Source organism: Misgurnus anguillicaudatus, chromosome 3, assembly GCF_027580225.2.
Source record: "Misgurnus anguillicaudatus chromosome 3, ASM2758022v2, whole genome shotgun sequence".
Lineage (NCBI taxonomy): Eukaryota > Metazoa > Chordata > Actinopteri > Cypriniformes > Cobitidae > Misgurnus > Misgurnus anguillicaudatus.
In genome coordinates, this window is record NC_073339.2 from 5,940,349 (window position 1) to 5,956,223 (window position 15,875).

Here is a 15,875-nt window from a genome sequence, read left to right on the forward strand (position 1 = left end):
TGTGTGTCAACCTTCATAAGTCAGGCAATGGCTACAAGAAAATAGCCACTCGCCTTAACTTGCCCGTATTTACAGTCAGAGGAATCATTAAGAAGTTGAAAACAACTGGAACAGTGACAAACAAGGCTGGAAGAGGTCCCATGTTTATCTTGCCACAACGCACAGTGAGGAGGATGGTTAGAGAAGTAAAACATTTTCCTAAGCTTACTGTCACAGAATTGCATCAAAGAGCATCAGGGGTTACAAAGTCTCCATAACAATTATCAGAACCTCTATACATGCCAACAAGCTGTTTGGGAGTCATGCAAGGAAAAAGCCTTTTCTCACAAACGTTTGCTAAGCGATACTGGAACTTCAACTGATCATGTGCTTTGGTCAGATGAGACTAAGATTTAGCTTTTTGGCAATAAACACTCTAAGTGGGTCTGGCGTAAAACAAAAGATGAGTATCCGAAAAGCACCTCATGCCCACCGTGGAGGATCTGTGATGCTGTGGGCCTGTTTCTCTTCCAAAGGCCCTCAGAACCGTTTTAATGGTGCATGGCATTATGAATGCTTTGAACTACCAGGACATTTTAAATAAAAACCCAAGGGCCTCTGCCAGAAAGCTGAAGATGGGTGGTCATTGGGGCTTTCAGCAGGATAATGATCCAAAATATGTGGCAAAATCTAAACAAAAATGGTTCAGTAGTCACAAACTCAAGGTCCTCCCATGGCCATCTCAGTCCCCAGACCTCAACCCAATCGAAAACCTGTGGAGCTAAAGAAGAGAGGACCCAGGACACTGGATGATCTAGAAAGATTGTGCAAAGAAGAATGGTCAAAGATCCCTCTCTGTGTTCTCCAATCTTGTGAAATGTAATAGGAGGAGATTAAGTGCTGTCGTGTTGGCAAAAGGGAGTTGTACAAAGTATTAATATCAGGGGTGCCAATAATTGTGGAACGCATGATTTCAAGTTCCTTTTTTCCAAACGTGTAAATTCTTTACCACCAAAGCAATGTACCCAAATCAAAGGTTGGATCCTCGTCCCTTTTTTGCATTTGGGTTCTATGCTGTTCAAACAAAAAGGAGAAGTTCCAGAAGTCCACGACCACACACCAAACAGGGGCGCCAACAACCGTGGAGGGCACTGTATGTTCTCTCAAGCATCTCTTCTAGAATCAAATTCATCTTTAGGTTAATGATTAATAAAAAATCAAGACTTTTCTGTGGCATGTAAAGCTTTCTGAACGACATGATGAGACTGCTGAAATACAAGTGTCATTTAAGTATATTTTTGAGGCACAATTAGTATTAAAAACAGGATGCACATTCTCAATAGCTTTTATAAATACACACATAGAGCAAACAAACACTGTAGTTCTCACACAAGCAAGGTCACCATAACTATAAGATATTAAAGCTGTTTCTAGAAGCAGCCAATCAGAGATGTCAACAAAGTTTGTGTGCTTAACATTAAACACAAACCTCTTTTGTCTTACTGTATAAGACATTTTGCACAACAAATCTCAATACAAATGTGAGCTTAGAAATGTGCTGATGTGGTTAAAATTACACTGCTGGATAACAAAAATTTCAAGACAGAGTCAGAATTCTTATAAAGCACAAAGTTTCTTACAATATCTTTAGTGTAATAATATTTTAAAAAAGAATGTTATATATATATCGCATACAAGTTATCATTAACATTTAACAACGAAGCACACTTACGCAACAAGTTCCAGACAGTAACTAAGCAAAGACACACAATTCTAGGTCAGTCTTGTGTGCTGATAGCGTCATCCAAGACATGAAAAGGCACTTTGCTACGTTTGGCACATCAATACAGATCAGAAAATGCATTCTTGACCCTTATACACGAAAACCCTTACCACACTGGCAAGAATTTCAAGATTCTCAATACCATGCAGAAATCTCAGACCATTCAGAAGCAATGTCATAGTTCCACAATCTTGTTTAACATGAAAGTCCCCAAGTAAGAAGAGGTGAGTATTCACAGAAGGATAAAGCAACACCAGTATGTCATAGGTCAAAATCTCTCTTTTATAACTCCATTCAAAGTCAAATGTGGACATCTTGAACTTCTGACCGCAAAGGAAAAACGACAATGCTACTGTTTGCTTTGCGGGTGATGCAACAAAGAAGCTTTTTGCCATACTACTGTACAACCAATATTGCAGTTAATAAATGACACAAAACAAAGCTAGTATTTTTTCAAGGTGTATGATTATAAGATCATTGATGAAATGACTTTCTTAGTATTTTTGTCTTGTTTTCAGTACAAAAATCTAAAAATTCTTAAATTAAGCATTTCAATTATGCATTTTCTTGATGAGTAACATTACCTAAGAAAATAATTTAGGCACTTTTAGACAAAAAACAACATAAAATTTAAGTGAATTTGTTTCACTCTTTCCCCGCCAAGAGAAAACGCTTCCCTACCAATGAGGAGTATTTCCGGCTTTCCGCAATACCACTATTAGGTGGCGTTCTTTCGCAACTTATAAAACTCGGAAGTATCGCCCTAGGGCAAACAGTTGTATGTCCATGTAAGTTTTAAGGATCGCTCCGCATCTGATCTTTATCAAAAGTCCTTCACAAAAATGGAATTATCTCAGCTTTTTGCTGTTTCTAAATATACGTTCTTCAGCGATATTGCGTCTTTGTGTTCTCGCTCTATGTCATCATTAACCGTCGAAGTTCAATTGCAATTTTCAAGAACACAAGTACAGAGGACGCATGAAAATACCCGGATGTGTTCTTGATATCAAGGATGCATCAAGTGCAAACTTGCACGCTGAAATCACTTTACACCCCAGAAGTCATTGCAGCAAAACAATGGCGGAGGTCAGGTGACCAACAGGAAGATCGCACACATCTCATTCTTCCAAGGTCACCTGGCAAGACCGATCTCCACGAGAATGCCGTTCTTTGCGTTTTTGGAATTGAGAAGCAGCCATTGTATGTTTAGATATTTTAAGAAGAACATTTTCTGGAAAGCATTAAACTTTTGTGAAAATCATGAAAAATGTTGGCGCTGGCTGGCAACTTTTTTTAAGATGCGGGCAGGGAAAGAGTTAAAACAAGCAAAAAAAATCTTAAACAAATTCTTACCCCATTGGCATATTTTTGCTTGTTTTAGGCACAAATTTACTTAAATTTGATATTTTTTGTCTAAAACTAGACTTATTTTCTTGTAGGACCTGCTGAAAAGCTAATGCTTATCACCCCAGCAAATCTGAAGTGGATGGTACATTTGAAATTCTAAAAACGTGATGCACGGCATATTTTGTGTGTTATTGTACGTAAAGGATGCTAGGAGACTGAAATCTCTCTGAATGCTCCATGAGATCTCAGTTATCGTCCTGTAAGATCTGGCAGTTCAGTTCTTTGCGTGTATGTATGTGCGTGCATGCATGCGCATTTGTTTTCCACTTGACATCACAGAAGGTTGCACATAGAAGAGCGAGATGATGGCGATCGTGTAAACAGTACAGTCCTGGGAAATTGTTACAGGTATGTCCAGGTCATATTCAAGAGAAATGAGGCAGATTTTAAGAACCATTGTGAATTTTACCATAAAGCTTTTAATTGACGTCCTTCACCTTTTTCTCATTCTCACTACTGTTACATAAAATATTGATTTAGTATTTAAACTGTTAAGAGCACATCATGGTAAAATATGCTGTTGTTCTCTTTGATTAAAGCTGAGTTCAAGAAGAATGTATGCATTTCAAAACACTAAATAGATATGTTTATGTAAATATGTCCTCTATTGGGTATCTAATAGAAATAAATGAAGAGTTCAGATACAAAATGCTATAAGTACATATGGCATTTTCTTGTAATTAAGCTTTTTATCAGGCTTTTATGTTTAGGTTCAGTAATTTCACTTGAATTATTTCATAAATGTTACTTTAGTCATTTCACTGGTATTTAACCAATCTCACTGTCTTTCACAGCAAAATCCTCTAAGTACATGCTAAAATCTCCACTTCTGAAAAAGTCACTCTTCACTGTCGCTTCTGAATAAAGGTACAGGTTTAACAATTCTTGTCAATATCCTAATATGTATGGTAAACCTCCTTTAATTGGGTAAAAAAGTGCCATTTTCATCCAATTCTTCTTCCATGGACTTTGTGAAGGTGTTTAGCAGTGGCGTTTTTCTTGACTGGCAGGAGGCCGGGATTAAGCAGATTTGAAGCCAAAGTATTTGATGAACGTATAATAAATGCAAGTGCATTCGGTCAATATTGGATATCAATATTCTGGGCTCCTGAAATGTTCATAAAATGTGCATTACTGAAAGAAATGCCCAGTTTTTTCTTTCTGATATGTTGAGTGAAATGTGATCTGGATATTTCATAAGGTTTGCAGGTGTGTTATGACAGCAATATAAATCTCTAAATCCCCTTGTGTCTTCATCCTCAGTTTATATTTCCTTCTTTCCTCTGTTTTTCCATCGTATGACTTGCTGTTAGGATTTCACACATTGTGTCCGAGTATCCTGGTATTGTTCAGATCGGCTCTCGCGGCCCGGCAGGGTCACAGGTCATGGCTGGGACTAGGTGTGGCTGCAGAGGACACCGGGTGGAGGCTGGGCTCTGCTGTTTGGGAGGGCGTGGTCACTGGCACATTCTGGGACGTGGCTTGGGGCTCAGGCCACACCTTCCACAGGAATCCAATGATGACAGTTTGAAAAAAACAAGAGAGAGCAGACCACAGAAAAGTTGAAGAAATAAAGATGACAGAGAGAGAGAGAGAGAGAAGGTGAGTTTAAAGAGTGGACTGTCCAATGATCTGTGGTTTTGCAGTCTGTGGCTTCTCAGATGAGCTCATGCAAGTCTCTAACTGCATTTCCTGCAGAAACACAAAACAGGACAGACAGTGGCACCTCTGTACTGCTGTGTGTGTGTGTGTGTGTGCCTGGTAATTATCACGTTGTGGAGACCAAATGTCCCTACAAAGATAGGAATACCAGTACATTTTTGACCTTGTCCACTCTCAGAAAAAAAAAGATACAAAAGCTGTCACTGGGGCGGTACCTTTTAAAAAGGTCCTAATATGTACCATATATTTTTGTGTATTTTTTTGTCAAGGTACCACCAGTGACAACTTTTTTAACTTCTCGTACCCTAGGGGAAGGGAATAGAATACACAGTTTTTACAGGTCTATGGAATGTCCCCACAAAACATGGAAACCAGAATGTGTGTGTGCGTGCGATCATGCATGTTATGCTTTCACCCACATTCTGGGGACATTTTGTTTCTTAGGCCACCATCATCTTAGTTTTGCTCAAATCGATATTTATTTTTAACTCAAAATGTTAAAAATAAATTATGTACACAAAATGCACAAAAGGGGTTTGGCTAGCTAAAAGGGGTTTAGGGTTATGTTTGGGGGTAGGATTAAACAGCGGTTCTGGCTAGATGGTTTACAGCTACAGCCTAAATGTTGGGTTTAGTGTTAGGATTAAAACATCAGTTCTTTCTAGATGGGATACAGCTACATCTTAAATCCTGTGAAATGTTGGGTGTAGGGTTAGGTTTGGGGGTAAGATTAGGATTAAACCACATTTCTGGCTAGATGGGATATACAGCCACAGCTTAAATGTTGGGTTTGATAATAATAATAATAATTTGTTACATTTATATAGCGCTTTTCTGCAGCACTCAAAGCGCTTTACATATGAAAGGGTGATTCTCCTCAACCACCACCAATGTGCAGCATCCACCCGGATGCTGCAACGGCAGCCAGATTGCACCAGAACGCCCACCACACACCATCTTATTAGTGGAGAGGAGACAGAGTAATATAGCCACTTAGTATGAGGGGGTGATTAGTAGGTCAACTGGTAAGTTTGGCCAGGATGCCGGGGCACACCCCTACTCTTTATCAAAGGACATCCTGGGATTTTTAATGACCACAGAGAGTCAGGTTTAACGTCTCATCCGAAGGACGGTGCTTTTTTTCACAGTATAGTGTCCCCGTCAATATACCGGGTTGTTAGGACCCACATAGACCACAGGGTGAACACCCCCTGATGGTCTCACTAACACCTCAACCACCAGCAACCTGGTTTTCCCAGGTGGTCTCCCATTCAAGTAATGACCTAGCTAGATGGGATACAGCTACGGCTTAAATCCTGTGAAATATTGGGTGTAGGGTTAGGGTTGAGGGAGGATTCATATTAAAACAGCAGTTCTAGCAAGATAGGATACAGTTACAGCCTAAATCATGTGAAATGTTGGGTTTGGGGTAGAATTAGGATTAAACCACGTTTCTGGCTAGATGGGATACAACCACAGCTTAAATGTTGTGTTTAAGGTTAGGAATAGTATTATAACAACAGTAATATCAAGATAGGATATAGCTACAGCCTAAATCCTGTGAAATGTTGGGTTTACAGTTAGGTTTGGGGGTAGGAGTAGGATTAAACAGTGGTTCTTGCTAGATGTAATGCAGCTACAGCCTAAATGTTGGGTTTAGGGTTAGGCTGGGGGGAGGATTAGTATTAAAACCGCCGTTCTGGCCAGATAGGACAACAACCTAATCCTGTGAAATGTTGGATGTAGGGTTGGGTTTGGGTGTAGGATTAGGAAATTTCCTGGGATTTTGGCATTTGTTGTATCCCTTCTTGCCACAACCGTAAAAAGCCCACAACTGTCAGGACAAAATGGCTTATTCAGGCAAAATTCAGTACCTTTTTTGGCACTCAACACATCTTTAACCCTTTTGAAGAGACTGAAGAGCTGAAGTAATTATTTCATTCAAATGATGATTTCATTTCAAAGAGATCCTGCAGTTTCCTGCTATTGCTCCAGAAGCTCACATTAAATAGCTTATAATTTTATTCAGTTTTTTATACAAATCTCCTGTATTTCTGGTTGTATTCAAATAAAGAGACTGAGAAATAATTATATACGGTCATTATGCCATTGCAGAAACAGCCAATCTAATGGCAGCATGTTGGCCTAAGACATTTGCACAGTATGAACTCATATTGACCTGGCATTTGCTTCATTGTAAACCGCCTTTGTAATTCAAATGAATTATTAAATATACAAAATGAAAATGTAAAATTGTAAAAAGGTGTGTGGTTTATGGTTAGTGGATAAAATATATCTTTGCTCGGTATTAAAATGTGAAATCAATGGAAGGTGCAAACAAGTGTATAATAATTGATTGAGTTAAAGTTAATATGCCATTGTAAAAATAATCTGAAACTGTTCTAGACAGTGAAATGGTTTGTTGTACATAAAAGAGATGCGTGACTGTTCACAATGCTTTCTCATATAAAATCTGTTTACAGGTTTGGAGCGACATGAGGGTGAGTAACAATGACAGATTTGTTGAACTGTTTGTTGAAAAGTTGGCACAAAAATAGACACACACACGACCCTTCCTTTTTCACACCTGTGTTTTTCACACATTCCCTCTCAAAAATTCTCTATTTTACATTTTGTTCTCACTGTACCTGCAGCAAAACTAATAGGGCTGTTTATATCTGGTATTAAGATGCACTTTGGTCGATCGGATAAACAAGTGGACGAGAGAGACACATTTATGATCACACCAGGTGTATTAATAAATAAAATAATCACTTTGAAGGGGTGATCTGTGGGCGAGTCCCTCTGCTTTTGTTTAAATGCGAGCTGGACAAATGACAGGTTTAAATTGATATCCGAGGCTTGTGTTTTTAGTAGGGTGACCATACGTGCCATTCTTCCCGGACGCGTCCTGGCCAGGATTTCGGGTTCGTCTTCCGGAAGTTGTTTTTGTCGACCACATACGTCATAGAGGATTATTATTATTATTATTATTACAGAAAAGCAACGGTTACATTTTGAGGTAAGAATGAAACTACGATTGTATGTCTTATGTTTTTAACTGAATACTCAACAAATACGACTTCCGGAAGACGCACCGAAATCCTGGCCAGGACGCGTCCGGGAAGAATGGCACGTATGGTCACCCTAGTTTTTAGTACACATGCTGCACAACATTTTCTACATGTATATGTAACGGCTTTCTGGGATATTTCAGAGCAATTGCTGAAATAAGGTCCCACAACTTTTACACGATCGCAAAATGAAATAATGAAAGAGGTGGAGAGTTTTATAAATGAAAACCTAAAGATCGTTTATTGGGAACACTGTGGGACTAGAAGTCAGGTCCGTTGTAAAAACATTGCGCATGTACATCACGCATTAGAGCAGTAGGCGGAGAGTAGGCAGTCACAAAAGCAATCCGGTCGAATGCGTTTTTTGACTACCTCTGAATGTGGTCGAAAGTAGGCAAACTCGAACCGTTTTACAACCCGTTTACACGTGTATTTAGTGTCGTCCAGTTGTGATCTGTTCAACCAAAATGCATTTTAATAAGGTGTAAGAGAAAGAGACATTCCAGTGAAATGGTGCTGTTTTGGGACCCAGAATCTATGGACTATTCTCAGATCATTCAATCTGTTTAGTCCATCACAAGTTGTTAAAATGATTCAAATATATAAATAATACAATGTGTAGGAATCCATTCATGCATGTGAGAGTGATTTAGTTTGGTCTCCATTGGACCGAGGAAAGCATGCAAGTGATCTCTGTTGGGGGTTGAGGGCCCCTAGAAAATGTACTACGTTTTACTCCAAAAGCAACGCTCCTGTTCATAATCATACATTCAACATTGTACATGTAAAGTACACACGCACACACACACACGTGCATATATATATATATATATGCTATGTTGTGATATATACCAATACAATGATAGCATGATAAACGATTTTGGACAAACCTATTGCACAACTATTTCTCTCTCTTTCACACACACAGATGGTCATATATGGGGACATTGGGAATGTTTATTGGGAACATATGAGGGCTTTTTTCCCTAAGGGCATATAAGAGGGTCGGACTGATGGACAGGAAGACACACACACATACACACATGTCTGTCTATTTTATACTCAGTAAATCAGTTTCAGTTAGGGTCTCTCTTGGGAGTGTGTAAGGATTAAGATGTTGGCAGCTGTATCCAATGTGAAATTCTTGACATGTTTGTAACCTACAGGGAATTAACTCAGTATAACAGTGAACTAACAGCATCATGAAAACTTTCTTTCCTTATTTCTTTCTTTCTGAGTGATTGAGCTTTTTGAGTTGTGTAATACTAGGCTACAAAACATTGTGGACAACCCTGAAAACATCTTAAAGGAGTAGTTCACCATTTACTCATCCTCATGTCGGTGGTGGTCATTGGTGGTGGTTGAGAAGAATCCCCCCCCTCACATGCAAAGCGCCCCGAGTGCTGCAGAAAAGCACTAAATGTAACGAATTATTACTATTAATATCATCATTTCATTCTACCCATATAACCAATATTTTTCCATTTAGACATTATCAGCATTGATCAATCACTGTGCCTACTTTCCTAATAACTAGAAGTGCATAGCATCAGTCAACTTTTTCAATATATGCAATAGTGCACATTTTCTGTTTCGTTTTTTGTGTCAATGAATAGCCATTCGCAATAAGCCTGGTCTCTGGTAGTGAGCAATAGGTTTAAAGGCCAAAGTGTGGTTTTTACGTGTACACGAGAGTCCGCATACAGTCCGCATGATGCAGTTTTTGTCATCAGAAGAGTGCACGTGTATTGTACACACACCGCATTTTTAAACACTGCGTACATTGTACGGCTCTTGATAAATTTCATTCTGTCACAATGCGCTTGTGTCAAACTGGGTACACGTATGAGTCAAACTATACTTTGCAAAGATGTGCGTTCAGCCCTGCACATACGTTCGCGTAAACGTAAAAAAAGACTATACTCCGGGCTTAACATTCATCACATTCATGAAAAACATGCAAAAGTGTTAACTGTATAGAAAGTGAAAAATGAGTACCGGCGAGGATTTACCTGGCTGCTCTGTACGTGTCCATTAAAGTCATTGTTCCGTGGTGCCAGGAACGTGGTGTCGTGAGTTGTGGTTTTCTCAGTCCGCGGCACACTGGGGTCGCCGTCCTCCACGCCATTCGCTTTCCGAAAGCACAGGACCTTCCTGAAACTCTGCTTGAAGTTGTCGGACAAAAACCCGTAAAGAAGCGGATTGGCGCAGCTGTTGGCGTACGACAGGATCACGGAGAAAAAATACACCCCCGCCATCACGCTGTTCTCCGGAACGATGAAGACCAGGTTTACGATGTTGATGATGTAGAACGGCAGCCAGCAGAAAACAAATACCACCACGATCACCACCACCATACGAGTCACCTTCCGTTCCGAACGTCTGCGCTTTGTGAATCCGGCCCGAGCGCCGGATGATTTCACCTTGACCACAATGAGAAGGTAACACATGCAGATGACCAGCAGGGGGCCGAAAAACCCCAGCGTTGCGGTGTAGAGGATAAACGCCGTGGACCAAACATTTTGCGGCTCGGGCCAAATCATGTTACACGAATTGAAAGTGTCCTGGACGTCTGAAAATATCACCACAGGAAGAACGACAATGAACGAAAACGCCCACACCGCAGCGCTAACAACTTTAGCTACTCTTGGTCGGCGCCATTTAGTGGAGCGAATAGGATGCACAACTGCTAAATAGCGGTCAATGCTCATGACTGTCAAACAGAAGATGCTTGTGAACTGATTTAGCGAATCTGCCGTCATGACGGCGCGACACAGGAAGGAGCCGAAGGGCCAGTACGAGAGTACGTTTTGAGTCGTAAGAAAGGGGAGACCCAAAATATAGAGCTCATCAGCGACGGCCAAGTTCAAGATGTAAATGTTAGTAACGGTTTTCATCTTGGCATAACGTAAAACCACATAAATTGCTAACGTGTTGCCGGTAAGTCCAACAATAAACACGGTAAATGATATCACGGCGGTCACCATGGTGCTGCTTCCTTGGAACGGAATGCTTTGATTAGACACATTGCTAGTGTTATTCCCGAATGAGGATGAAAATCCTGAAAATCCTAATTGGGTGGTGGAGTTGTAATCCCCTGAGATGGGCCCCGTACACTCTGAACAGTTGAGTGACTCCATGCTGGAACTGCAACAGAGATAAAAAAGGTCAATTTAGTTAGAGGTGGGAAAGAGACGAGTGACTCGTGTGAAAGTAAACATGGTTAGAGAAATAAAGAAAGTATGAAGCTGTTCTGCAGATTGACCGTATTTGTCAAGTCTCGATTTAAGTCTGCATAGTTACTTTTTATGTTTTCATGTTTGTTACAAAATATGGTTTGTGTTCATTTAATGTACTTGAGTCTGTTTCATTTACAATACGAGATCAAAGATGCTAAATTTGTACCAAAAGAAGATCACCTTAACCGTACAGACCAGAGCCAAAACAGTAAACCTGTCTGAGCAGAATGACTAGACACAAAGCATACATGCATAGCGCTCGCTCGCTCTTTCTGTTTTAGTTGTTCTCTCCCTCTCTATTAATTAAACACCACTTTTCTTTTTTGACACTTCTGGGATCCTTAAAAATTACAAACATGGAATTTTCCATATGACAAAATGTATTCCTATTGCACTTTGAACAATAGGCAATTGATATCTATTTTATTTTCCGTTGCTTAAGAAGAAATTTAAAATACACATGCGATGTGTATGGTTTATGTAGTGTTATATTTGATGAGATATGTTTGCTTACATTTAAAAGTTCAAAATTTGATTGACCAATGGGGTCTTTTCTCAGGAGGATACTTTAGTTATGGTCTCCATTTGACCTTTAACAAAACTGTCTATGAGAAATAATCAAGACATTAAAGAAAACTCTTTCGTTTTCTTTATTTTCTTTTGCAAAAACACCCATACAAAAATCATGGTTAAATATAAACGCATGTTACATAAATATCAGATTTCTATATGGGGCATAGTTCTCATCGTATTACCTTCTCAACCACATAAGCTTTGAAAAATGTTTTTTATCATTCAAGATCCGTCGATCTCTTTCACTGAGTTATTTAGGGTTAGACTTTTACCTAATAAAGTAACACTATTGATAATAATCAATTCATATTCCGGCAGAACAAGCAAAAAACAAACAAACAAAAAAATACGCAAGAATCGTGCGCACGTACCCGATGAATGTGCCATATACCGCAACGCAAAAAAAACATAGTCTTCGAAACAGGTTGCTTTTACCTCAATAAAATCACGATGAAGTTGTCAAAGGCAGCGTTAGGAAATCTTGCTGTAGGTTTTTTATGCGTCTACATATTTGTACATTTTGGACAAATAAATACAGACTTTAAAAACCGCGTAAAAAACAATCCTAATGCATATACTGTATATTAGGCTATTTGTCAGTGCTAAAAAAATAACTTTAATATATTGACAAAACAGTTTACCCGTTAAGCTTTCATAAAAGTACTAAACGTCAAAACCTAGCTATAAACGATAGTTTAAATTCTTGTGAGCTTACCTGAATAGCCTATATGGCGAAATTGCGTAAGCAGGGGTGAAACAGCCCTTGTCAGAAATGAGCAGAAAAACACTTAACTGTATGGAAAGAGTTTGTAAGAGCATGCAACAGTATCTACTAAATTACACCAACCTCTTTACGCGCGCGCTCTCACTCTATGGCACCATTAAGCATCCCGGCAGGTGAAGGCATCTGCTCACCGATTCAGTATGATACCCGCACTACACAATCCTGTTAAACCGAGAGAGAGAGAGAGAGAGAGAGAGAGAGAGAGAGAGAGAGAAAGAGAGAGCGTGCACCAGTCACAGCTGTTCCTCCTCCTTGAATCATATTCAACCATAACATAACGAACACAGAAACTAACCCAGACTGAAACGATTATCGTCGGATTAAAGCTTTCAATACTAAAAAACTTGAACGCTGTAATTGAAATCCGACCTTCAGTGTGCAGTTGTCTGGGTGGTGGTCTTTTCATTTACATTTTATGCATTTGCCAGATAATTTTATACAAAAAGTGACGTAGAGTGCATTTATCAGTATGTGTGTTCAAAGCATATTATTTTATTTTTTATTTGGATCCCCATGACCCATTACCAAGGTAGTGGCTATTCTTTCTGGGGTCCAACAAGTAAAAAACTAATGATTTTACAAAAAAACATAGAACACAATGATTTGTACGTTTACACAGCTTTTCGACACATGTGCATTGCGACAAAATGCAGTGCATCTCCTGGGCTACATACTACATTGTCCTGTACACGCATGTGCGACCTTACAAAGTATGCACAGTTACAAAAACCTAGTGCTGAACATACACCAAACCCTCATGTATGCCTAAAAACAGTACTAGACCCTTTAACTGTTTGAACACAATGATGACGTAGCAACTTATACGTGCACATTTTGGCAATGGAAGTATGGCGAGAATCAGCAGCGTGTCAAGCTACGCGAGCGGATTAAGTAACACAGATGGAGAAAGTTGTTTTAAAAAGTTGACTTTATCAAATGGTAGCACGGATGAATGAACCTGCTAACAAGGGGGAGGGTTTTGCAATGCAACAAACCATATTTGTAACATTTGGATGATAAGAAGGCAGGCAAGGACATCCAAGATATTACAAGATACATTTGAAAATCTACTAAACAACTTTGTGTACACTGTCATCTCCTGTAAATTATGATAAAGGTATTACTGTCAGGGTGTGGTGGAGGATGAAGGCGAGATGAAGACTGAGGTAATAAATGAAATGATCATTTTATTATTTTAACATCTACTGGAACTTAAACAGGAACATAACGATAACATCAAGAAACAGTAAATAATGACCAACAAGGTGCGGATGGACAAACAGAGTATAAATAAGGTGACTGATGAGGATTGCTGGCAGGTGTGCTGATAACAAATGAAGATCAGGTAAGGAGAGTGAAGGATCATGGGGAATGGAGTCCAGATGGTGATAAATGGGAAAAACATGAGGCACCCCTAAAAAAGGAACAGAGTACTACCTGGGAGGGGGGTGGGTATCCTGGAGGCTGGGACTGGATATGTAAACCTCCAGAACAGGAGGTGCCGGAGGCACCGGCACGACATGAAACACCGGCAGGACAGGAGGCACCGAAGGTGCCAGCAGGACAGGAGGCACTGGAGGCGTTGGCAGGACCGGAGGCTCCGACAGGGCAGGAGGCGTCAGAGGCATTAGCAGGACGGGAGGTGCTGGAGGTGATGGCAGAACTGGAGGCGCTGGCAGGGCACCAATGATCACAGTGACCATGACTCTGAGAACAGGTGTGCATGAAGAGCTCACGGTCACTGTGATCGTGGTGGTATGCCCCCCTCCCCCTGTTCTTTTCTCAGGGTATTTGGGAATGGCTATCTTGGGCAAGGCAGAGAGTTCAAGGAGCCCAAAAATGGCCATCTTGGGCTGGGCAGAGAGTTCAGGGTGCCCGGGCGAATCAGGCGAAACCGGCAACCCAGGTGAACCAGGCGACCCAGGCGAAACAGATGAGCCAGTCAATCCAGGGAGATCAGGTGACTCAGGTGATTCAGGCAAGCCAGGCGATTCAGGTTTGTTGGCTTGAGTGTACCCACTGGAAACTGAACAGCAGCAAGCAGTCCACGCATACCACAGGGCCATGGCAAACACAGGAACCACGGAATCCAAAGAACATACCTCCGAAGCAAGAGGGACCACGGAACAGCACACAACCGGACTCGGGACTCCGGCCGTCCACACAGACATCGTTGAAGCATCCTCCAGACTAGACATCATTCCTTGCTGCTTCATCTTGCGGGGAATAGAGGAGCGAGTCTTCAGCTCGATCGGATCAGAGGAGCAAGTCCTCGGCTCGCGGGGATCAGAGGAGGATCAGAGGAGCGAGTCTCCAGCTCGCAGGGAACAGAAAAGCGATTCGTCGGCTCGCGGGGATCAGAGGAGCAAGTCTTCAGCTCTAGGGAAACAGAGGCATGAATGGTGACGGGCAACTGGTGAAGGGGTTTGCAGATATCAGAGGTAAGAACCGGGCACTGGTGAAGGTAGGATGAGGTGGAAGGCACTGGGTGAAGGTTATGGTGAACTGGAGGGTGGTTTCGGTTTGGGGCTCATTAACGGTAAATTTGTTCTCAGGAACAATATCAATCTCAAAATTAGAGCCGTTTAATTGGAGAACATAATTTAAGACATCAATAAAGGACATTTCACAAAGATCAGGGGAAACCATAGTTTGAAGGTCCTGATCCAGTCCCAAACGAAAGCAGTTGTTTAAGGGCTGAATCCCTCCAGCTCACCTGATGGGCATTGTCCGTAAATTCCAGCGCATAGTCCTCCAGAGACCAACTATCCTGGAAAATTGTGAATATTTTGAGGTCCTCTGGAGAATGGGTGCTGGTAATCCAGTTTTGGTTGGTCATTCTGTCATGGTGTGGTGGAGCAGTGTTTCCCAATCCTGGTCCTCGTGGCCCCCCTCCCAGAAAGTTTTAGATGTCTCCTTATTTAACACACCTGATTTAACTCATCGGCTTGTTAGGGAGATATGTTTACCATTTTGGAAAGAGGCTGATAAGTTGGATCAGGTGTGTTAAATAAGGAGATATCTAAAACTTTCTGGGAGGGGGCCTCGAGGACCAGGATTGGGAAACACTGTGGTAAAGGATGAAGGCGAGATGAAGACTGAGGTAATAAATGAAATGATATTTTTATTATTTTAACATCGACTGGAACTTAAACAGGAACATAATGATAACATCAACACAGTAAATAATGACCAACCAGGTGAGTGTGAACAAACAGAGTATAAATAAGGTGACTGATGAGGATTGCTGGCAGGTGTGCTGATAACAAATGAAGATCGGGTAAGGAGAGTGAAGGATCATGGGGAATGGAGTCCAGATGGTGATAAAGGGGAAAAACATGAAGGCACAGAGAATGGGGTTGTGACAATTACAA

The 15,875-nt window shown here is 40.8% G+C and overlaps 1 protein-coding gene across 2 annotated transcripts; it reads right to left on the reverse strand.

The window, feature by feature from the left end:
* Nucleotides 1-1,144: 1,144 nt before the first annotated feature.
* Nucleotides 1,145-12,696, reverse strand: LOC129443970 (somatostatin receptor type 5). 2 transcript variants are annotated; one of them, XM_055204278.2, is made up of 3 exons: nt 12,565-12,696; nt 9,918-11,052; nt 1,145-4,669 (listed from the first exon to the last, which is right to left on the reverse strand). In XM_055204278.2, exons 2-3 carry the CDS (start codon nt 11,043-11,045, stop codon nt 4,547-4,549), a joined length of 1,251 nt encoding a protein of 416 aa, XP_055060253.1. In that variant the 5' UTR covers nt 11,046-11,052; nt 12,565-12,696; the 3' UTR covers nt 1,145-4,546. The 2 variants fall into 2 exon arrangements, with proteins under 2 accessions (XP_055060253.1, XP_055060254.1); XM_055204279.2 differs by having other exon boundaries at nt 1,145-4,861.
* Nucleotides 12,697-15,875: the final 3,179 nt, after the last annotated feature.

Coding starts and splice junctions, on each gene's coding strand:
- LOC129443970 (XM_055204278.2), bottom strand. CDS start 11,045: ATGGAGTCACTCAACTGTTCAGAGTGTACGGGGCCCATCTCAGGGGAT. Junction 4,670..9,917: donor GACACGTACAGAGCAGCCAG/GTAAATCCTCGC, acceptor TTCCTGTGGAAG/GTGTGGCCTGAGCCCCAAGC.